Source organism: Rhinoraja longicauda, chromosome 14 (assembly GCF_053455715.1).
Source record: "Rhinoraja longicauda isolate Sanriku21f chromosome 14, sRhiLon1.1, whole genome shotgun sequence".
Taxonomy (NCBI): Eukaryota; Metazoa; Chordata; class Chondrichthyes; order Rajiformes; family Arhynchobatidae; genus Rhinoraja; species Rhinoraja longicauda.
Genome location: NC_135966.1, coordinates 34,166,935 through 34,189,888, shown reverse-complemented (window position 1 = coordinate 34,189,888; position 22,954 = coordinate 34,166,935). Strand labels below are relative to the sequence as shown.

The following is a 22,954-nucleotide window of genomic DNA, read 5'->3' as shown; positions in this document are numbered from 1 at the left end:
CAACTTCCGTGAGTCACACAACGAGGAATATGCCCCGATCTTTATCAATGGGGACATTGTGGAGAGAGAGTCCAGCTTCAAGTTTCTGGGCACTCACATTTCAGAGGACCTAACATAGTCCAATAACACTGCTGCGCTGGTTAAGAAGGCACAGCAACGACTGTTCTACCTAAGAACACTGAAAAAGTCTGGTCTACCCCAACAGCTGCTGACGACCTTCTACCGCTGCACTATAGAGAGCATCCTAACACATGGCATCCCTGTGTGGTATCTCAGCTGCACGGAGGCAGAGAGGAAATCTCTTCAGCGGGTAGTCCATAGAGCTCGGAGGACTATCGGAACACAGCTACCATCCTTGGAGGGCATCTACAACACACGATGCCTCAGCAAAGCCACCAGCTTCCACAAAGACTCTTCACACCCCTGCAACAGTCTGTTCGAACTTCTACCATCGGGCAGATGATACAAGGCCTTCTACGCCCGCACCTCCAAACTCAGGAACAGCTTCATCCCCAGGGCCATAGCTGCTATGAACCGGTCCTACTGAGCCGGATGGTCACATCGCACAGTGAACCGGCACAGATCAACTTGCACTTTATTCTGTTTTAAAACTGTTCTAATTTGTTTCATTAGGTTGTTTAAATTAATACTGACTAGCTAATTAATTTATTGCATCGTATGGGAGGCGCATTCCCAATCTCGTTGTACCCCTGTACAATGACAATAAAGATATATTGTATTGTATTGTATCCCGCCCACTCCCCTGACATCAGTGTGAAGAAGAGTCTCGACCCGAAACGTCACCCATTCCTTCTCTGCAGTGATGCCTGAGTTACTCCAGCATTTTGGGTCTACCTTCGATTTAAACCAGCAACTGCAGTTCTTTCCTGCACATAGATGCCATCTTCTTAAGGTAGTCTCTTATGTAGATGTTTTTCATGGAAAGAAGGATCGTGTCATTAATGGACCGGGCTGAGTCCACTATTCTGCAACCTCTAATGCCCCTGAGCGTAGCAAACGTCACACCAGGCCACGATGCAAGGAGTTAGGATGCTTTCTGTAATACATGTGCATAAGTGTAATCCAAGACATACTGAACATTTGTAAACGACTAAGAAAGTAGAGGTCTACAAATGAAGACAGAGCGCTGGAACAGTTCAACCCATCAGGCAGCATCTCAGACGAACAAGGTGACGGGACCTTTCTGATCGGGACCTTCCATCGGACTGATTCAGGAGTGGGGGGGTGATAGCAAGAGGTGAGGGGCAGGCGAAAGCCTAACAGGTAATAGGCCAGCAGAGGTAAAGAGATTTGTTTGATAGGCAGATGGTTGGACAAAGGGCAGAGATGAAAACAGAAGATGTGAGACAGAAGGATTGTGAATTGTGAAACTAGAGGGAGGAATATAGATGGAAGAGGAGAGCATGTGGGGGTTGGGGGGGGGGGTTGGATAGGTGCGAGTCCAGATGGGGCGCATAGGGGAGAGGAGGAGGACGGGGGAGATTGGGGTAGTCTGGGAAAGAAGGGAGGGTTATGTATTGGTGAGTTCCATTTTCATGCTGGTGGGTTGTAAGCTACCCAAGCGGAAAAAAGAGCTGTTGTTCCTCCAGTTTGCATGTGGCCTCGCTCTGGCAATGGAGTAGAACCAGGACAGAAATGTTAGCATGGGAATAAGAACGGGAGTTAAATTCTGCTCAGTGAAACAGTCACGAGTCTCATTGGTGTACAAGAAGCCACATGGGGAGTACTCGATACAGTAGATGAGGTTAGAGCAAGTGCACATGAACACTGTCTCACTGGAAGCCCTGCTGGGATCGTTGAATGGAGGCGAGGGAGCAGGTATTGGATTAGGTGTTATATCTCCTGCGTTTGCAGGGGAAATAATCTGGGGAGGGTATTGTTTGAGTGGGAAAGGATGAGTGAACCAGGAAGTTGTGAAGGGAGTCGTCTTTGCGGACGGTGAAAGGGGTGGGGGTGGGAAGATGTGACCGGAGGTGGGATCTCATTGAAGGCGAAGGAAATGTTGGAGGGTAATGTGTCGAATGAGAAGGCTGGTGGCGTGAAGGTTCTAGGGGAACTCTATCCGTGTTTCGTTCGGGGGTAGGGAAACGAGTGCAGAACCATGGGATTTAGCGAAGACAGAGCGGGTGAGAAATCCATGTATGACTGTGTGTGTGTGCGCGGGGGTGGGGGGGGGGGGGTTGACGGTGGTAGTCTACCACATATAATAAAGAACATCTCGGATGTCCTAGAAGAGAGAGCTAGATAGAGCTCTTAAGGATAGCGGAGTCAGGGGGTATGGGGAGAAGGCAGGAACGGGGTACTGATTGAGAATGATCAGCCATGATCACATTGAATGGCGGTGCTGGCTCGAAGGGCCGAACTGTTAAGTTATTCCCAGCTTCTCCATTCTGAACTCAATGATTAGTTATTTATTCTTGTTGACATTGAGAAAGAGGTTACTGTTGGGCCATCAATCAAGTACGTGTTCTGTCTATCTCCCGTACACTCATCACCATCAGCGATTTTGCCATCCACGGTTGTGTCATTGATGAATTTCTCGTTGGTACTGGCATTGTTCTTAGCCATGCAATTATGGGTGTAAAGAAAGTAAAATAGCAGCCTCAGAATGCTCGCTTGAGGTGCACGTGGTCATGGTCAGCGGAAAGGTAATGCAATCGATCTGGACTGATTGAGGTCTCACAACGATGAAATCAATATTCCAGCAGGAAAGGGAAGTAATGAAGTCCTGGTTTTGGAGCTCGGTGATGTGTTTGAAGGGGATGGTAGCAATGGACACCGAGCTGTGTTTGATGAATAGCAGGATAATGTATATCCTGCATGAAAGTATTCAAATGGCCCAGAGCAAAGCAAAGAGCAAATTAAATAACATCTACTGTTTACCGGTTGTGGCAATAGATAACGAGGCAGATCCAGGGAGGTTCTGGGGCAGGAGTTGATTTATGCCATCCTGAACCTCCAGAAACAGGTCATTATAGTTGACATAATGATTGATAGCATTGATGCAGGTCACCATGTTCCTCTTGGGCACCGGTATGACACATGCCCCTTTGAATCACATGGGAACCTCAGATAGCAGAAGGGAGAGGTTGAAATTGACCTTGAGTATTCCAGTCATTGGTCCACACAGATCTTCAGCACTCGGACAGATATGCCCTCTGTGCCAGATGTTTTTTTGTGCATTAATCCTTTGGAAGAATGTTCTAACATCAACCTCAGAGACTAAGATCACAAGGTTGTCAGAAGCGGTGGGTGATCGTGTAGATTTATTGTTGTTATCCATTCCAAAGTATGCATGAAGGCATTGACCCCATCTGGAAGTGAGGCATCTCTACTACGTGTGACAGTGTTTTACTTGTAGGATGTGACGGTGTGCCAACCTTTTGCGAACATGCAAGGCATTTGCGAGGAACCAGTGGTCATTGCGTCCCCGCATGTACAGATTTACACCCTGATCAGGGATCACGGTTAGCTGGCGATGATAGTGTGAGGATCGGTTGATAATGTTGCGGTGGGGGTTCTTTTCATTCAAATTCAGTTCACTATTTGCTACAGCTTCTTCAACTTGCTTCGCGTTGCTCTCTATGGAGAAGATCAATCTTTGCGACACCATCCCCTGCAGCTGGCTAGGAACTCATGGCTGCACGTCTCAGTAGGCGGAAAAATGCTGCAACACCGTTTGCATACAACCAATCAGCAACCAATTAAAATCCACAGAGGTATGTTTATGGGAAGCTATGTTGTAATGTAAATTGAATTTATCCTTCAACAACTGACGTAGTAAGTGAGTGAAACATTTCCAACCTATTTGGAAATTAGAGATTCAGTCACAAAAGTGCAAAACAAAAATTCAATGAAACCATTTTTTTCCCCACCTTTGACATATCTTTTTTTTTTACCAATCGCATTCCTTGAAGAACAGCGATTATATTTCTTGCTCAATCATCAGAACATTGTGCAGCGAATTATATGACGAAATTATTTAATAATCTGAAACAGGCAAAATAGCTGCCAAACATTGAATCGTTATTTCTAAGCATAGCCTCCAAAGAAACCAGCTAGGGTAGATCACTATAAACCACATATTCACACTGACATATGAAAAGCAGACAAAAGGATTTCTGCACCATCAACTACTTTAAATAGAATATATTCATTGCCACTTTTTCCCCATTCCACGCCTCGCTTGTTACGCACGCTACAAAGCGCTCATTGCTTTCTGAAACTGCGTTTCAAATGGGAGCACATATATAACTTTTCAAACCAACTTAGCAGCCCAACTATTATTTAATGTAATACTTCTATTAATTGTATGATGCACCTGACCAAGCACAACTCCTGAAGGAAAAAACCTTTATTCACATGATGGACAGGCAATATAAGAGAGGTCACGTGTAACACGAATCAATGCATCGACTTAAATAAAGAATAATAGAAACAAGGAACTGCAGTTTCTGGTTTACACAAAATGATACACAGTGCTGGAGTAACTCAGCTGGTTAGGAAGCATCTCTGAAAAACATGGATAAGTGACCTGTCGGATTGGGAACCTTCTCCAGACCTGATAGGTGATGCTTCGAGTCGGGGTTCTTCTTGAGAATCTGAAGAGTCCCGATCCGAAACCTCGCCTGTGCATGTTGTCCAGAGATGTTGCCTGACTCGTTGGGTTACTCCAGCACTTTGTATCCTTTTTGGACTAAAATCAACCTTTCGTTGAAATGAAAATGTAAAAATAAGAAAGGGATTCTGTAACATTGCACAGGTCTAGTCAATCCATAAACAAACGTCTCACCTGACTGGCTGCATTTCCATCCCACTCACGATACTTAATGGCTTTGACTTTGCAATTTGACTCTGACACGTCGTTGTTTAAAGATTTTAGTGCATTCCGTTCCATGCCACTTGTGTCACCCTTACTACTCCCGACCTTCGATGTTACTGGACTGCACGGTTTGAGAAAAGTAAAATCACTCTTTGCAGATTCCGGAGTCAAACAGACTCTATAGTAATACGCCTGTGAGGCAGCTCCATTTCCACCCGCATCCAAAAAATCAGACGGCACTTTGGAATTCGCTGTAACTTGGAGATTTATGTTGGATGTTTTCAGAATATCTGGCGAATGGAAATGCCGAAGACAACAGCAATTCCCAAAAGGAGAGCTGCGGTCGCGAACATTATTCCTATACTGGTGGCATTTAATGGCAGAGATAACAACTATGGCCACAATAAATAGAAACGAGATTGATCCTAAGCTGATGATTAGGTAGAACGTTAGGCTGGAATTCTCTTGTGCATTTTCAGACAAGTTGCTGATTTCAGGAAGAATTTCCGTGATGATGTCCATTATTGAAAATATTATGGTAGCGGTAGCTGAAAGTGGAGCCTGCCCGTTGTCCTTTACAAGGATGAGAAGCCTTTGCTTAGTGGCATCTCTATCCCCGAAACGTCGGGTTGTCCTTATCCCTCCTGTATGGACTGCTACGTTGAACAGAGTTGGATCTGTGGCTTGCAGTAGCTTATAGGACAGTTTAGCGTTCTGCCCGGAGTCAGCATCTGTAGCAATTATTTTGCTCACCAGTTGTCCCGGGTCCACAGTTCGCCGGACTGTCTGAAGTGCCGCTGAACCGTTGTTTGGCCGCGGAGACAGAATAACGGGGGCGTTATCATTCTGATCCAAGATAACTACATTCACTTTGACGGTGCTACTAAGTGGCGGGAATCCAGTATCCTGGGCTAGGATCTGGATTTGAAATTCCTTGAGTTGCTCGTAGTCAAAAGAGCGTAACGCGTAAACTTTCCCATTATCGGAGTTGATTGAAACGTAGGTTCTTGAGGGCAATCCTTGAATCATCCGGTCCAGTATAGAATAGGACAAATAAGAGTTTTGATTAGAATCAGGGTCAAGTGCAGTCACTGTGCAAACAGTGGCACCCGGTGGATTATTCTCAGTGACATATACTGTGTAGGATGGCTTCGAAAACCGTGGCGCATTGTCATTCACGTCTGAGACCTTTAGCAGTAAAGTCTTATTGGTAGAAAGGGAAGGATATCCCGAATCAGTGGCGGTAATGGTGATATTGTACTCTGAGACTTTTTCTCGGTCCAGAGGTTCGGATGTCATCAAGGTATAATGATTATTGAAGGACGACTGAATTTTAAATGGGACGTCCTGAGATATCACGCAGTCGATCTGTCCATTCTTTCCGGAGTCTATGTCGGTAACACTGATGAGAGCGATTACTGTCCCGACCATCGCGTCTTCCATGACAGGACTGGACATGGAAGTGAGTATCACTTCAGGGGCATTATCGTTTAGATCTAGGATACGTACTAGAACTTTGCAATGTGCAGGTATTGCATATGGGCCGCCTTTATCCTTGGCTTGTATATAGAATTCATAATTATCCAATTCCTCGTGATCGATACCACTTTTTACTCTAATTTCACCTGTGTGGGAATCCACATTAAACAATTGCTGCACTCTAGGGGGAGTATGCCGACTGAAGGAATATGTTATCGCCCCGTTGGAGCCTTCATCTAAGTCGCTGGCGTTTAGTTTTAACACCAACGTACCCTTTGTTGCATTTTCTTCCAAAGAAACTTTATAAGTTGTCTGCTCGAAGACAGGTTGATTGTCGTTGGCGTCTAACACAATAACGGAAATGAGTGCGCTGCCGGATCGGACTGGGATTCCGCCGTCAACGGCAGTCAGAATTAGTTGATGGAGCTGTTGCTGCTCTCGGTCCAATGATTTCTCCAGAACTAACTCGGCATATTTGCTGTAATCGCTCCGCGTCTCCACGTCGATTGTAAAATGCTCATTTGGACTTAGCCTGTAGGTCCGGATAGAATTAGTACCCACGTCGGGATCGTGTGCACTCTCGAGAGGGAAACGCGTGCCCGGCAAAGCTGACTCTATAATTTCCAAAGATAGATCCTTCTTCAAGAAACTTGGGGAGTTATCATTTATATCCATAATTTCCACTTCAATACGGTACAGTTCAAGGGGATTTTCGATAACAATTTCCAGATGCAGGAAACAGTTGAAGCTCGGACCACAGAGCTGTTCTCTATCTATCTTCTCATTCACAAACAGGATGCCATTACCCAAATTTACCTCCAAATGTTGTTTTGGAGCGGCGGTAACTATGCGCAGCCTTCTGGCCGATAGCTTACGAACGTCCAAACCCAAATCATCAGCCACGTTCCCAACAAAAGCCCCGTGTTTTAGTTCTTCCGGAATTGTATAGCGAATCTGTCCAGAAACCAAATCAGTGAAACAGGACACCGTTATGAAACAGAGCACTTGCCTTGTTAGTGGCCAGGATCTCTTTCCAGTCAACATTTCCACGCAGTCCAGCAGATATTCCCGTCTGCTGATGAAAGATGCAGGAATGAGTAAAAAACAAGAATCGCAGATGTAACTTCTTCACTGGTAACTTATTCTATTGGCGAACAGATGGGTAATTTCGGTAGAGCAATCCCGAATACAGAATTGTTGCCTTTTGTGGGACCGACGTTCCCATGTACTCGGTCGCACAGTGCTGATAATATACTCTCCTGTATTTCATTTAGCACAGCAGACTCCGAGTGTGAGTGTGCGTGTATCCGTGGAGGTGGCTCCTTTGTCTGGAGGGTGTGAAGGCTCTCCGCTCACATTTCAGTACTCGGTGGAGGACAGCACCAGCCCGAAATCCGGCGCGTAATGTTTGGTGTATCTTAAAGACACAGTCCACGCAAACTGCAAGAAGGCAGTAGATGTGAAGATTCTTCGCTTTTTACACGATTTGATGCTTGTAGCCTAATAATCGATTCTCCACACTTTGGTGAAATGTTGTAATTCACCACTCTCACCTATCTCCGCGGTTTTCAAATAGTTCACATTTTGATTTCCATATAAAATGCTTATTGAGGATAATATATTTTCATTGATTGTGATCAAGTTTACTGAAGGTCAAGGTTTTTTTAAAGAATGAAACGTATAACCTGTATTAAAAATGAATATGGTCAATCAGGTGATATGTACCAAATAGGATAAAACCTTATTGAAATTGCTTTACAGATATTCTGAATCTGCAATATTCTGGGTTTTTTTAGTTAACTTATTAAACTCATTACAATGCACTCACGCGAAAACTGGCTCGCAGTGTTCCCACTCAATGTCCAAACTCAATGAGCCTTGAAATATTCTTCATTGGACCTTTGGCACAATTCCCGAAGGGACTAGAATTAATTCTGCACTGAGTACCAGATAATCACTTTAGCATTTGGTAGTTACATATTTTAGGGGTAAGAATTAGTTACATTTACTGGAATAAATTTTACATATCCGCCGCACTAAAGGGTAAAGTACAGATAGAATGATGCGTGCATGCTAAAGGATTTGAGATTGAGAGTGGCAGAGTGATGGATGAACTGGCAGGTGGACCAAGTATTGTGAATGTGCAATATGTAAATTCCGTCATCTTCTCTGTAATGACAGTCATCAACGCTGAAAATGTCAGCCTGCACTACACACAATATGAATGATACAGATATGAGAAGCAATTAAAACCTTCACCTTCCTCTTAGAATATAATGCATAAAATTTTAAACGGAACCACGAGCATGAAGTGAACAGATTGGGTCTGCAAAGCAAGGGAAGTCAAATTTCAAATACTATACTGCCAAAATGTTCAGGCAAGAATTATGTAATTAAGGAATCGTGGTGAAATATTAGTTGTGAGCCTCTTGATTACATGTTCGCCATGTTAATTACTTGCATTCAGACAAAATATAAAATAGGCAAATATTTTTAAAACGAAAAACAAAATGCATATATTTAACAGGACGGGTGTCATCTGTAAAGAAATAAACTGAACCAACACTTCCTTCAGTTAAATCTTCAGTATTGAATGTACCAAAAGTAAATCACAAACTTCCCTTTCGACTTTATGTTGCTGAAAGTTTTGCAAGTTAAAGCCTTGGTAAAATAATGAAATTGATTTTAATATATTGCAGTGAATTTGCCATTCACATTCACACTGAAGGTGTTTATCGCTTTTCTGCAATCTCTGAGTAAAATCCTGTTAAGAACAGGTTAAAATGGACCACATCTACAAAACAATGCATTATTGAGCAAAGTTTCCTTTTAGTCTTGAAGGCTTTAGGCAACAAGTCCTTGGCAACATTTGCAAATGAGTTCCCATGGAAACAAAAATCACCCAGGCACAATTTTATCTGTCTTGAAATGTTGTATGAGGTATAAAGAAAGTTGAAGTTAGGGAGAAATTAATTTGAGGCAAAAAGAATATCAAGGGACTGAGGAGTAAGATACATGGTTTTGAAGAAAGTCTGCAGACTTAACGTTAAACCATCCAGGCAAAGAATTTCTCGACTAATTGAAGGAGAGATGCAACTCAGTTGTGCCTCTTGGTGTTACAATTGATCCAGAACGCCACTAGCAAGAAAGATAATTCCCTGACACACGAAAGGAATTGGTCACAATAGATACATAAAATACTAACGGTTGCTCTGAGTGGAATATATTGCAGTACAGGCTTGAATAAAGAATACTGAAATCCCTTTGAGTTGGAACCTGAGCTGGCTTAAAGATGAGAATTTAGCCCACGGGTAAGGATCTGAAATGTGCTTGGCTGAGCCAGGGGATTATAGTGGAGCTGAGAGTTTTTCTTTGCAGCTTGTAAAATGTATCTTTCTGAAAATGCCTGATAGGAATCTTGAATTCATTGTGCAAAAAGTTGAGCACATTTTCCATTACTGCGTGTTCTTCAAAAACACATAATCAATACAATGTTTTGCTACCCCTATGGCATCACTGGTTTCTTTGCTGCACTGAGTTGCACAGATTAGCAAAGCCTGTGCTCTGTGACCAGTTAAGGATGCAACGCCACATTCTTGTCAAAGCTATAGAACCATTCCCTATTTCTCATGATCAAGGGGAATATGATGATCAGTTAGTATTTATCAATTGAACAATCTGTGTGTCATTTCATATTCCTAATGTCACAATCACTGTCAAAGTTCACATTATGCAACGATTGGATTTTTTTTCAAATGGAAGGCAAGTCAACAATGATAATGCCAGATTTTTACTGCCAATCGTTAATTGTGTTTGAGGGGGTGGAGCTGATTTGCTTTCTTGGTGGCTGGCTGCTAAATAAATGCAAGGAGGAAGCTCTAGAAATTGTGGATGCATTGGTGATCATTTTCCAATGTTCTATAGATCCTGAATCAGTTCCTGTGGATTGGAGAGTAGCAAATGTTATCCCACTTTTCAAGAAAAGAGGGAGAGAGAAAGCAGGGTATTATCAACCAATTAGCTTGATATCAGTGGTGGGGAAGATGCTGGAGTCGATTATCAAAGATGTAATAGCCATCTTTGTAATAGTAATGTAGATGTAATAGTAACAGCATCGGTCCAAGGAAACAAGATTGGTCAGTTCAAGATTTACGAAGGGGAAATCATGCTTCACAAATCTTCTGGAATTTTTTGAGGATGTAACAGGTAAGATTGACAAGGGAAAGCCAGTGGATGTAGTGTAGCTGGACTTTCAGAAAGCCTTTGATAAGGTCCAACACAGGAGATTAGTGGGCAAAATTAGAGCACATGATATTGGAGGTAGGGTCTTGACATGGATTGCAAATTGATTGGCAGACAGGAAACAAAAAGTAGGGATTAACAGGTCCTTTTCAGAATGGCAGACAGTGACTCGTGGGGTGCTGCAATACGGTGCTGGGACCGCAGCTATTTACAATATACATTAATGATTTAGATGAAGGAATTAAAAGTAACATTAGCAAATTTGCAGATGTCACAAAGCTGGGTGGAAGTGCGAACTGTGAAGAGGATGCAATGAGGATGCAGGGTGATTTGGATAGGTTGGGTGAGTGGGCAGATGCATGGCAGATGCAGTATAATGTGGATAAATGTGAGGTTATCCACTTTGGTGGCATGAACGGGAAGGCAGATTATTATCTGGATAGTGTCAGGTAAGGAAAAGGGGAAGTACAACGAGATCTGGGTGTCCTTGTTCATCAGTCACTGAAAGTAAGCATGCAGGTACAAGAGCCAGTGAAGAAAGCTAATGGCCTGTTGGCCTTCATAATGAGATGGGTTGAGTATTGGAGCAAATAGATCCTTCTGCAGTTGGACAGGGCCCTGCTAAGGCCACACCTGGAGTATTGTGTGCAGTTATGATATCGTAATTTGAGGAAGGATATTCTTGCTATTGAGGGAGTCCAGCGTAAGTTAACGTGGTTAATTCCCGGGATAGTTGGACTGTCATATGATGAAAGAATGGAGCGACTTAGAAGGATGAGAGGGGATCTTATCGAAACATATAAAATTATTAAGGGATTGGACACGCTACATGTAGGAAACATGTTCCCGATGTTCCGGGAGTCCAGAACCAGAGGCCACAGTTTAAGAATAAGGGGTAAGTCATTTAGAACTGAGATGAGGAAAAACATTTTCTCACAGAGAGTTGTGAATTTGTGGCATTCTCTGCCTCAGAAGGCAGTGGAGGCCAATTCACTGGATGCATTCAAGAGAGAGTTAGATAGAGCTCTTAGGGCTAGCAGAATCAAGGGGTTTGGGGAGAATGCAGGAACGGGGTACTGATTGTGGATGATCAGTCATGATCACATTGAATGGCAGTGCTGGCTCGAAGGGCCGAATGGCCTACTCCTGCACCTATTGTCTATGTATGTATGTATCCAAGTAAACAATTTCAGTTAAGAATGAGATACAAAGCTATGGAGGAACTACAGATGCTGAAATTTTTAACAAATATGCTGGAAAGTGCTGGAAAAAATTCAGAAGGTGGTGGGTATATGCAACAAGCTGCCAAAAGGGGTAATGGAGGCAGGTATACATTTAAATGACATTTGGATAGATACATGGATAGGAAAGGTTTAGAATGATATGGGCCAAATGTATGCAAGTGGGACAAGTGTAGATGGGGCATCATTGTTGGCGCAGACAAATTGGGGTGCAAAGCCTGTTTCTATGACTCCATCACAGTGTGTCAGACAACATGTGCAAAAGGGAATCAACAGGTGATGTTTTGGATCAAGGCACTTCTTCAGAGAAAGCAGTATTAAGTTCTCAGTTTCATTGTTACCAATGATAATACTGCCTTTTTAACAAAATGCAAATCAGCAGCCCAGTATTCCCATCAGGTAACTTAATCAATGCAGATGCTGCTGGGTTTGTTGTGTTCCCAGCGTCAGCTACTTCACGTTAGATTTCCAGCATCTGCTAGTTTTTTTTTCAATTATCATTTCCTGAAAAAATCTTGCATTGTAATTGCTCATTGGGTGAAAGCTATTCATTATAAAAGTCTCTTTGCAATTTGACCTACACTAATGATAACTTCTATTTGAAGTGGTTTATTTTTATAAAAGATTAGAAATGAAAATAAATTGAGAATCAAATTTCAAAACTAAATTCAGAATTTATCTTGTCAATGCAGCATTAGGATGATTTTCTCACATAACAAACTAACCACGTGAAGTTAGTCATTGACCAAAGATACAAAACCATAATCTGCTGAACAAAACGTTTTATTTATTTTACAGGTAAACCTTAGAAAGGTCAGCAGTAACATTGCTACAAGAGCATTCTGGACTTTATGCTTCCAAGTTGTTGATGGGGAGACATTTGAGTATATGGAGACGGTAGGAAGGAATCAGTCAGAGTTATAGAGTCATACAACGTGGAAAACAACCCATTCAGTGCAATTTGCCCACACCAACCAACATGTACTGTCCACACTCATCCCACCTGCCTGTTTTTGGCCCATAACCCTCCAAACCTATCCTATCTATGTCCTTGTCTAAATATTTCTTTAATGATTCTTAGTCTTGTAGTAACATTGCACTGTAGAGAATGTGGAAAATGAAAAAGAAAATCCATAGTAATGTCCCTTTTTAATCAGGATTAAATCAAATTATAATGCATAGGTAATTCAGATAGCAGGCTGCAAGTAGGCAGTGTAAATGACCAGTGAAATGAACATAAGGTGACATACAATATACATCTATTGTCAGCACCAGTTATGCGAGGCATTGAGAATCCGTTAAGAGATATTTTAGGTGACCAGCTTCCTTAATGTATTTAATCCCAATAAGCGTGAATGTTCAAGAGGAAGGAGATGCAAGAGATTGCAGATGCCGGAATCTAGAGCGACAAGCAATCTACTGGAGAGACTCAGCGGATCGATAAACATCTGTGTGTGTGTGTGGCGGGGAGGGGGGATGGGGAGGGGGGAAGAAATAGAACATTTCAGATCTACTTTCTGTATCAGGACCTAGCTTTCAAGAGCTGGGAATGTTCAAGTTTGAAGTTTAACAATTGTGACACATTATTGTTTTTATATTGCTTTCTTCTTCTGGTTAATTTTCTTGTTGTGAGTGTGACTTTTAGCAAGTCTTTTGACAAAATCTGCTTTGGTGAACTGGTCCAGAAGGTGAAATCACATGGGATCCAGGGTGAACTATCCGATTGGAACATAATTGGATTGATGGAAAGAATCAAAGCGTGGCAATTGAGGGTCGTTTATCAAATTGGAGGCCTGTAACTAATAATGTGTCAACGCTAGGTCCCCTGCTGTTTGTCAAATGCATTCATGATTTTGATGAGAATGTCGGTGGCACAATTAGTAAGAGGGCATTTGAAACTGTAGTATGGTGGACAGTGAAGTAGGTTGTCTAAAGTTACAAAAGTGTCTCGATCAACTGAGAACATGGGCAAAGGAATAGCAGATGGGATTTAAAATGTGAAAAGTGATGAATGTGCAAAGTGTGGAATTTAAACAAGGTTAAGGCATCCATAGTAAGTGAGAGAGTTCGAGATATGCAGAATAAGGAGTACAAGTACATAGTGCCTTGAAAGTGGCTACACATGTAAATATGGTGGTGAGGAGTTTATTTGGCAAGTTTGCCATGGAGCAAAGAAGGCTAAAGGTCACCTTATGCACTTTATCTTTATAAATACACTAGAGGCATAGATAAGATAGATGGTCACAGTCTTTTTCCTCGGGTAGGAAGTCCAGAAATATAGGGTATAGATTTTAGGTGCAGGGGAAAGATTAACGCATGACCTGGGGGCTACGATTTTCACAAAGACGGTGGACAGTATATGGAACAAGCTGCCAGAGGAATTGGCAGAGGCAGATACAATTATAATGTTTAAATAACATTTGAACAGCTTCACCAATAGGAAAGATGTAGAGGGATATTGCCCAAATGTAGGTAAGAAAGTAGTTCAAGAAAGTGCCTTGGGGACCATGGACAAACTTGGGATGAAAGTCCCTTGTTCAGTGCTGAAAATCCCTATCACTTTAACATCTTTAACATTCATCTCCATGTTGAAAACAATAAATGCTGATGTGAGTTTATGATACTGTAATTATACCCTGTTATCATGGCAGCACTGTGGGCATGTGAACATCTCCCAGCTTCTCAAATGGAAATTGCAAAGACATGCATTTACCAGGAGTTTCCACATTCCATTTATCTCATAAAAGTTAAGGTCTAAAGAAACAATTATTTCCTGAACATGATGTAGAACATCTGCAAATACAGATTGTGGTTGGTGGCTATAATGCTTTCTCAGGGGTGATGGTGAGAGCATACATGATAGAGGCATTTAAGAAGCTTTTATATAGGTACATGGATACACAAGGAATGGAAAGATAGGGATCACCTGTCGCAAAAATAATTAGTTTAAGTTGGCATCATGTTTGGCATACACATTGTGGGCCGAGGGCTATGTTCCTGGGCTGCACTGTTCTATGCTCTATGTTCGATGATATACCTTCTATGTTCTTTGTAAGAGTTGGGAAACATTTGCAAAGTGGATGGCTAATTATGTAGATACTGCGATGAGCATACATTTCTTTACTCAGTGCACAGAAGAATGTGGATGTTATGTACTGAGTATGCTTAAAACTATATTTGATTCATTTTGGGCAAATATGTGTAGACTGTGCAAAGGTGGATCAAGTATAGGATTAGCTCAATCTGACTGAACAGTGGACCAGATATAGCATTCGTTCAATCTCACTGAATGGTGAAGAAGGTTACTTGACTAATTATTATTAACCTAGATTCCACGGGTCGCTAATCTGATGCGTGTTTCTCATGGGTCCTTCTTAGATGATTTCCAGAGTCTAATTTGTTTCTAAAACATTCATATTTTCTTGCAACAACAATCTAACATGCAGGGACTTGTTGACTAATATTTTGCTCACATCAGTCTGAAATTATTTTTCAAAGCTTTTGTTTTTCTTGATAGCACAAAATAATTATCATTTAGGATTCTGTGCTTAATCATTCTGGTCTATACTAATCTCTTTTACTTGTAAAATCCATCAGTGCTGGTAAAATCAGTAACTAGAAAATCTTGTTATGGCTTAAAATTGCTTTGTGCATTCATTGTTCCCTCAGAAACTACAGAGGCTCAAATGCTTTTGACACAATGCATGATTTACAAAGAGGTTAGAATGTTTTTCTCTAAACTCTTGCTGAGTTGCACATAACCTGCAATATTCACTTTTGCTAAGAAAATACAAGACACGCACAGGAACACAATATGGGAGAAACGGCAAAGAAAAATAACATTTTATTTCAGGTGGCAAGTACTTTACAAACTATAGCACATGAAAAACTATTGAAACATTTACTTGAAAACATTTATTAAAAATAGTCAAAATACAAAATATGCTCAATGCAAAATCATTGTGAAAGTTTATTTTTCAATATTAACTTCTTTCTGAGCTTTACTCCACTATTATTAAAAACAATGTATCTTTTTAAAAATATAGTTCCACAATGTAACAGTGAAATCATTCTTTCTATGCATATATGAATAAATTTGGCATTTGTCCTGAAAATAAATGTAAATAGATAGGTGTTATGCCATTTGGGAGGCTTCCATTTTAAAGAGATCCACACCAAACCTGTCCTTATTTTTATTTTGTCTTTTATTCCAGATTTCCTGCAACTGCATTTAATTTTCAATTATTATTGAGCACACAAATCATCTGTGCGGGGATAATTTGTTAATGCAAAAGGAGTGTGCAATTTAATCATAAAATTTCATTTAAAAATAGCTGAAGTTAGGCTGAGAAATTCTAACAATAAACTGGTTTCCATAATTGCTATTTGATTTCCTTCAATGTACCTGATAACATGAACAAATGTTAAACCAGTATTACAAAGTATTATATTCCTATGTGCTCATTTTTCTGAAGCATTTATTATGAAAGCTGGAGCACATTTATTTCACTAAGTTTGAAGATTATTGTCCATACAGAAAACATGCTTTGTGGTTACACTCTTGGCATTTCACTAATGAGAAATAAGTGAACCTTACATTTATCTTAGCAGCAACGAATAACGATTCAGGCATGATGTCTTCCAGCTCTTTACGAGACCTTTGGTTATATCCATTGCCCACTTTAAATTTTCTTGACAGGGATGTTTCTCAGCATTCCGCCAATTTTGATTATTCCAGCATCAGCTTTCTGCACCACAGAGACATTTGCATTTCTCCTCTCAACACAATAGGAAAATGGAGAATATAGTCACTTCTGAAATAGAAATAGAAATATCTACAACTGTGTTGCAATTAAAATGGTCTCAGTAATTATTTGATAAAGATCTTCCTGTAATTTATTATTCATGCACATGTGAAGAGAAAATGTTTTGCTCAGATATACTTTAAAGTGGTGCAGTTTCAATATGTGGAACAACTCATTCAAAGTGATAGTACTGACCTTTACTTGGACAAGGGAACAATAGGTACACTCCCTTCTCAACGATCTTCAGTGTCCATGCAGATCAAAAAGCAGAGTTCTCAAATATTTTCCCCTCTATGCAATAGATTCAATTCTCTTTGCATTCATAAACAGGCACAAAGCAGTTTTTAATGCACAAAAAGATACAAAATACTGGAGTAACTCAGCAGGTCAGGTAGAATGTCTGGAGAGCATGGAGAGATGACTTTTCAATTCAAGGGTCTCGATCTGAAACGTCACCTATCCATGTTCTCCAGGGTTGCTGCCTGACCTGTTTTAGATACTCCAGCACTTTGTGTTCTTTTGTGTATTAACCAGCATCCGCAATTCTTTGTTTCTAGTTTTATGTGCAGACATGCATTAAAAACATAACAAATAGGGAAGAAAGAAGGAGTAAGTAACTTGCTCTGCAACAGGAATTTTGAATAGCAAAGCCTGAAGATTTGATTGGGAAACATTTAATGATGATAACAATATTATAAAGATAATTGACCAAACATAAGAACTTTACAAATGGAAACTATTTCTCTTGGAAAATTGGTATACTATTCAAATCAAATTAAAAAAGTGAACAAATATACATTTATTATATTCATTAAATAAAAAAGATCAAGAAATACATTGCATTGAGATATTTCATATTTTATTTATGCTGATTCATGCAATACTACAATGTCACAAACAACGGTTTAGCACAATTAATATGGTGATCAAATGTATTCCTTGTTCGACTGCATAAGTGGACATATAAATACCGTGACTTTGAATATTTGTTTTTGTTGTGACTGGAATAAAAAAATTACATATCTTATGCAAAATCTGTACGTGGTTACACATAAACCATAAACAACCATAAGCTTTTGAAATCCAGGATTTACACTTAAGTAATTAACAAAGAAAAATATGTGAGGTGCATCGTTGCCAGTCCACTTATTCCCACATTGCACGGAAATGAAAATCTTAGGGAGACGGTCAAGGGATACTTAAAATAGCTGGAAATTAGTTGAAGGATCAGTAGATAATTACTGCATTCCGCGTGATTGAATATGCAGCTTGGTTCGCTGGAGAAGAATCTATCCTTATTAGCATACTTAAAACGTTAAATTGTAGTTAAGCAACACCCACGCATGAGAAATCAGTCTTGGTTACAGCTCATTTTGCTCCTGATTTCATATTGAAAAATAGTTAACTATTGAATTACACAAATAGGTTTCAAATGACTGAACAGAAAAAATATCTGAACGATTTTAGATGGATACTTTTTAGTTTTAGAGACACAGCATGGAAACAGGCCCTTTGGCCTACCGAGCCCGTGCCGACCAGAGATCATCCTGTGAACTAACACTATCTTAAACACTAGGAATGATTTACAATTTTTTTACTGAAGCCAATCAACTTACAAACCTGTACAGCTCAGATGGGTACCTCAGGTGGCATGGATGAATTAGGTTTGCATGTTATGAGATTCAATGACAATGGCCATCTTAAGGTTAAGACCAAGACTCATCTGTTGTCTCAGATGGACATAATGAATCCAACACCACAACCGAGTCCGTGCCGATCAAAGATCACCCTGTACATTAACACTATCTTAAACACTGAGGGTGATTTACAATTTTTTTACTGAAGCTAATTAACGTAACAACCGGAGAAAACCCAGGTGGTCAGAGGGAGAACTTACAAACTCCATACAGACAGCATAGTCTGAATCGAATCCGGGTCTCTGGCACTGTAAGGCCAAAGCTCTACTGCTGCACAACCGTGCTGCCCTCTTGGGTTAGGGTTCTTCCCTATTATTTTAAATGGAAAATTGCAACTAAATTGATCAATATATCTTGATGATACAGTGAAATTTCATTATCCAGTCTTATTTACGTCATATTCGGAAAATAATATTAAATGCTGATTAGTGAAAAGATTGAACTAATTTTCATTGAACTGTAGAAAATTTTCAAGGTTGGAAACAATAAATTTGATTGCGCCATCAGCACAGCTAATCAATATTTTCCCTGCCTTAATCTGATGTAACAAACAATCAAACTGATTCCAAATTCCACATCATATAAATTATTAGATAATTTATATCTTGGAACTTCATCGAGAATCAACAAGAATTCTTCTAAAATGTCCAAATACAAAAGTCATGGATAAACTTTTCATGTTCCTTACCAGATGGATGTATATATCTTTTGTCACAGCCTTATTTTCAACAGCGCTGGATTATTCTGGCACTGCTTGCTCCTTCTTCTATTGTTCCATCGGAGACTCCTCAGATGTCTGTCTGACTGTTCTGACGTAGTTGGAAGAAGTTGTTTTGCACAGGGAATAACAATTATCTTAAAAATTACAAATTTCAAGTATCGCTAGGTGTTGCATGCAGTTGACTAAGCCCAAGAAATTATTTGCAGAGCTAGTCATAAAAGTGTAGAATATGGTGGAAACAATTATTGAGATTGTGAACCAATGTTTCACAAGCTTGAGTTACTTTGGTTGCATTATGTAGTCATGGGATATCAGTTCATCACTGATTGTTGCATTGTGCATATCGTAGCTATGTGTGATGCACCACACAAAAGGAAAGCAAAGGAGACATGTAAACAAAAGAGAAGAAAAATTTAAATAGGAAGTCAAAGAACAGCATGAATGTCAAAAATATAAAGCAATGATAAGAGGCCCTTTGTGGATCTGTTGCAAATGCCAAGATTGGTTTCTACTTAAATCTTGTGTGGAATGTCAGAATGAAATCGCATTAGTTATGAGCATACCCCATGATTGCTAATTATCTGTGTATCCCACAGGACACAATTTCTATTAAGGCAGTTTCCCCAAATAGCCTGCATGGTCTTCCCCATACCACTGAACCCATGGACACCAAAGTGATTACCACCAGACTATTTTCACTGGAAACCTATTGATAACAAGAATCCTGCAAGAAAGAATAAAGCGTATTAGTGACAATGCTTTTGTAGGTCAGTGCAATGTATATGCCATGGGACAAATATATCAGATGCCTGTATTTAGCTGTGAGAAGTGAATGTACAGTATATTTAATAGTGGTAAGCTTCTGAGGCTGTGAAGGGACACAATTGTTAAGACATGTATAGTGATTGGCAAGACATTTTTGGTTAAGTAGGTCTGATGGAGGTGCAGAGCATTGAACAGGGTTTGAAGCAAATGTTGCTGTTGTCTGGAGATGAGATTCATGATTTGTAAAAAAACATGCCCACATAGATAGTATAAGAAAATAACTGCAGATGCTGGTACAAATCGAAGGTATTTATTCACAAAATGCTGGAGTAACTCAGCAGGTCAGGCAGCATCTCAGGAGAGAAGGAATGGGCGACGTTTCGGGTCGAGACCCTTCTTCAGACTGATATATGACTGGTTTGGGATAATCATGCAAGGCAACTGCAGTGCATGTTTTGTAGAACAATGCAGCACGATGCGATTTCCTGCAAAGGTTCTACCATACACATAGATATATGGTCAATGTTTTTCTCTAGCATTGCACATTTGCCATTGATATTAGTTGTCATCTCCTGCTTGCGGTCCTCAGGGTATTACAACAGATTTCTCCATTCATGGGCAGTGGACACATCCCTTCTATCCTTTAGATTGCCAGTAAAATTGGCCAGCTCGCTTTCGTTCCTCAGGACCAGTTAGAAACTCTGAGTACCTTTGCTTGAGAGATGCGGTCAGGTTTTCAAACTCCCATGGCTGCCAAACTATTAGAGTTTTACTGTACAGCATTTCTGTAGATAGCATTGCCTGGATGCTGCAAAATGTAATGAGGTTTAGTTCAGTTTAGTTAAGAGATACAGCATGGAAACAGGCCCTTTGGCCCACCTTTTCCACTCTGACCAGCGATCACCCCTTTCACCAGCGCTATTCTACACACTAGGGACATTTGCAAATTTTACCAAAGCCAATTAACTTACAAACCTGTATGTCTTTGGAGTGTGGGAGGAATCCGTAGCACCTGGAGAAAACACACGTGGTCACAGGGAGAATGTAAAAACTCCTACAGACAGTATCCGTAGTCGATATCGAATTCGGGATTCTGGTGCTGTAAGACAGCAACTCTGCTGCTGTGCCACTGTGCGGCTCCGAGTTCCATTTGTAATGTGCAATGGGTTCGACTGGTTTGGGATAATCATGCAAGGCAACTCCAGTGCATGTTTTGTAGAACAATGCAGCACGATGCAATTTCCTGCAAAGGTTCTACCATACAGATACCTATTTTTTGGCAACACTTGAATATATAATGATTGATTGTATAATGATTCAGAAATAAAAATGCATTTGCAAGTAATGTCCAGTAAGGATAACTTTGAATGACCTAATGCATTTCAGAATTATGGCAGCCAATCAATTGTGATGAAATAATTTTCAGTTTTGTGTAGTCTGAATGGAGATTGCACTTTTCTCCCTGTGATCTTATGGGGTTCCTCCGGGTGCTCCTGTTTCTCCCCACATCACAAAGATGTCTGAGTTTGTAATTCAATTAGCTTCTATAAATTACTCCTCGAGTGTGGGGAGTGGATGCGATTGTGGGCTAACATGGAACTAGTGTGAGCGAGTGATCAATGGTCAGCATGGATTCCATGGGCCAAAGGGCCTGTTTCCATGCTGTATCTCTAAACTAAACAATTAGAGAATAATTCCAATGTCTGCTCATTTATAACAGTTGTTCTGTTGACTGCGAGCCAAAAGTGGTTGTATAAAGCTTGCATTGTTTCAATTTTCTTAAATTGAAACTGCAAGCAGTCTTATTTATAAAGCAGTGAATTTTCTCATAAATATCAAACTGGGATAATTGTTAACCAGATACCCCGTTGATCTGTCATTCATCTGAATACTTTTTTAGTGGTGAAGAAAGAATAATTTATGTCAAAACATTTGCAAAATATCAAAGTAGGTAGTTTGTAAAGAATAGTTACTATCACAAACTGGGTCTTAGCATTCTGAAATTGATTTCATACTGTCATAATCAAGCACTCTTCTTTGACAGAATGCACAAAATTAGCCCAGGGCCGACATGTAAATTAACAATCCTTACCTAACAAATCAATTTGATTTTTTTCCCCTCTCCTTTTCTAAAGGATCATATTATACGAGATGCTCGTGGGTGCAAAATGGAGATGCAAGAGACTGCAGTTGCTGTGGGTTTGGAAAAAAAATCAAACTGCCGATGGACACAAAAGGAAACTATGTGCTGGAGTAACTCCGCAGGTCAAGCAGCATCTCTGAAGGTGCGTTTTTGACCGGGGCCCTTCTTCCTGTCCTGAAATGTCACCTCTTCATGTTCTCCAGAGATCCTGCGCTTTGTGGCCATTTGTGTAAACCAGCATCTGCAGTTCATTGTTTCTGCAAATTGCTTGGTGGATCCAGCAGCTCAATGCATCATCGTAGATGGAAAGGACAGTTGAAATTTCGGGTCAAAACCCTTCAACTGGACTGGGACGAGAATCTCGACCTGTAACTTTGACTCTCCATTTCCCTTCACAGATGCTGCTGTTAGGCCCCCTGAATACCTGCAGCAGTTTGTTTTTTGCTCAATATTATTAGCTATCATCAGTCTCATATCAAGCTGCAATTTATTTATATGTATGAATAAACTAATAGTAAAATTCACTGAATATGTATGTACACCCCAAATGCTACATGTGCTTCTCAGTGGTAAATACTATTTTAGATATAAAACATTTTTGGAGAGGGAACATTGAAGCTGGATAGTATCCCCACTGCAAAATTAAGCATAAATAAAGGAATGAATCAGGAAATTTGCTTGTCCGCATGAATTCATAATATGTCGTATCATGATGAACATAACATCAGTAATATATGAAAGAAAAGCTGCTTCATCACTTTTAAAGAAACATACGGTATGCTTATTTAGTCCAAAAACTCTGATTGAAATTTAGTTCACTGATTTGAAATTAATTTGGTTATGTGATTTCCTATTTTATGAACATTATTCCCTGTGGATCAGATGTCAAATACCTGAAGGCACACGATATCTCAAAGATTCTTCCTAGCTGTTATCTGACTCTTGACAAACCTCTTATCAAATATCGATATATTCCCGATCTTCCAAACTCTCATGGTGGTCTTTGAACTTTTTTTTG

At 40.2% G+C, this 22,954-nt stretch overlaps 1 protein-coding gene across 1 annotated transcript; it reads right to left on the bottom strand.

Annotated features, from left to right (window-relative positions):
* Positions 1–3,786: 3,786 nt before the first annotated feature.
* Positions 3,787–7,366, bottom strand: LOC144599767 (protocadherin alpha-C2-like). Its single transcript, XM_078411004.1, has 2 exons — positions 4,814–7,366; positions 3,787–3,825 (listed from the first exon to the last, which is right to left on the bottom strand). Exons 1-2 carry the CDS (start codon positions 7,364–7,366, stop codon positions 3,787–3,789), a joined length of 2,592 nt encoding a protein of 863 aa, XP_078267130.1.
* Between the last annotated feature and the right edge of the window lie 15,588 nt (positions 7,367–22,954).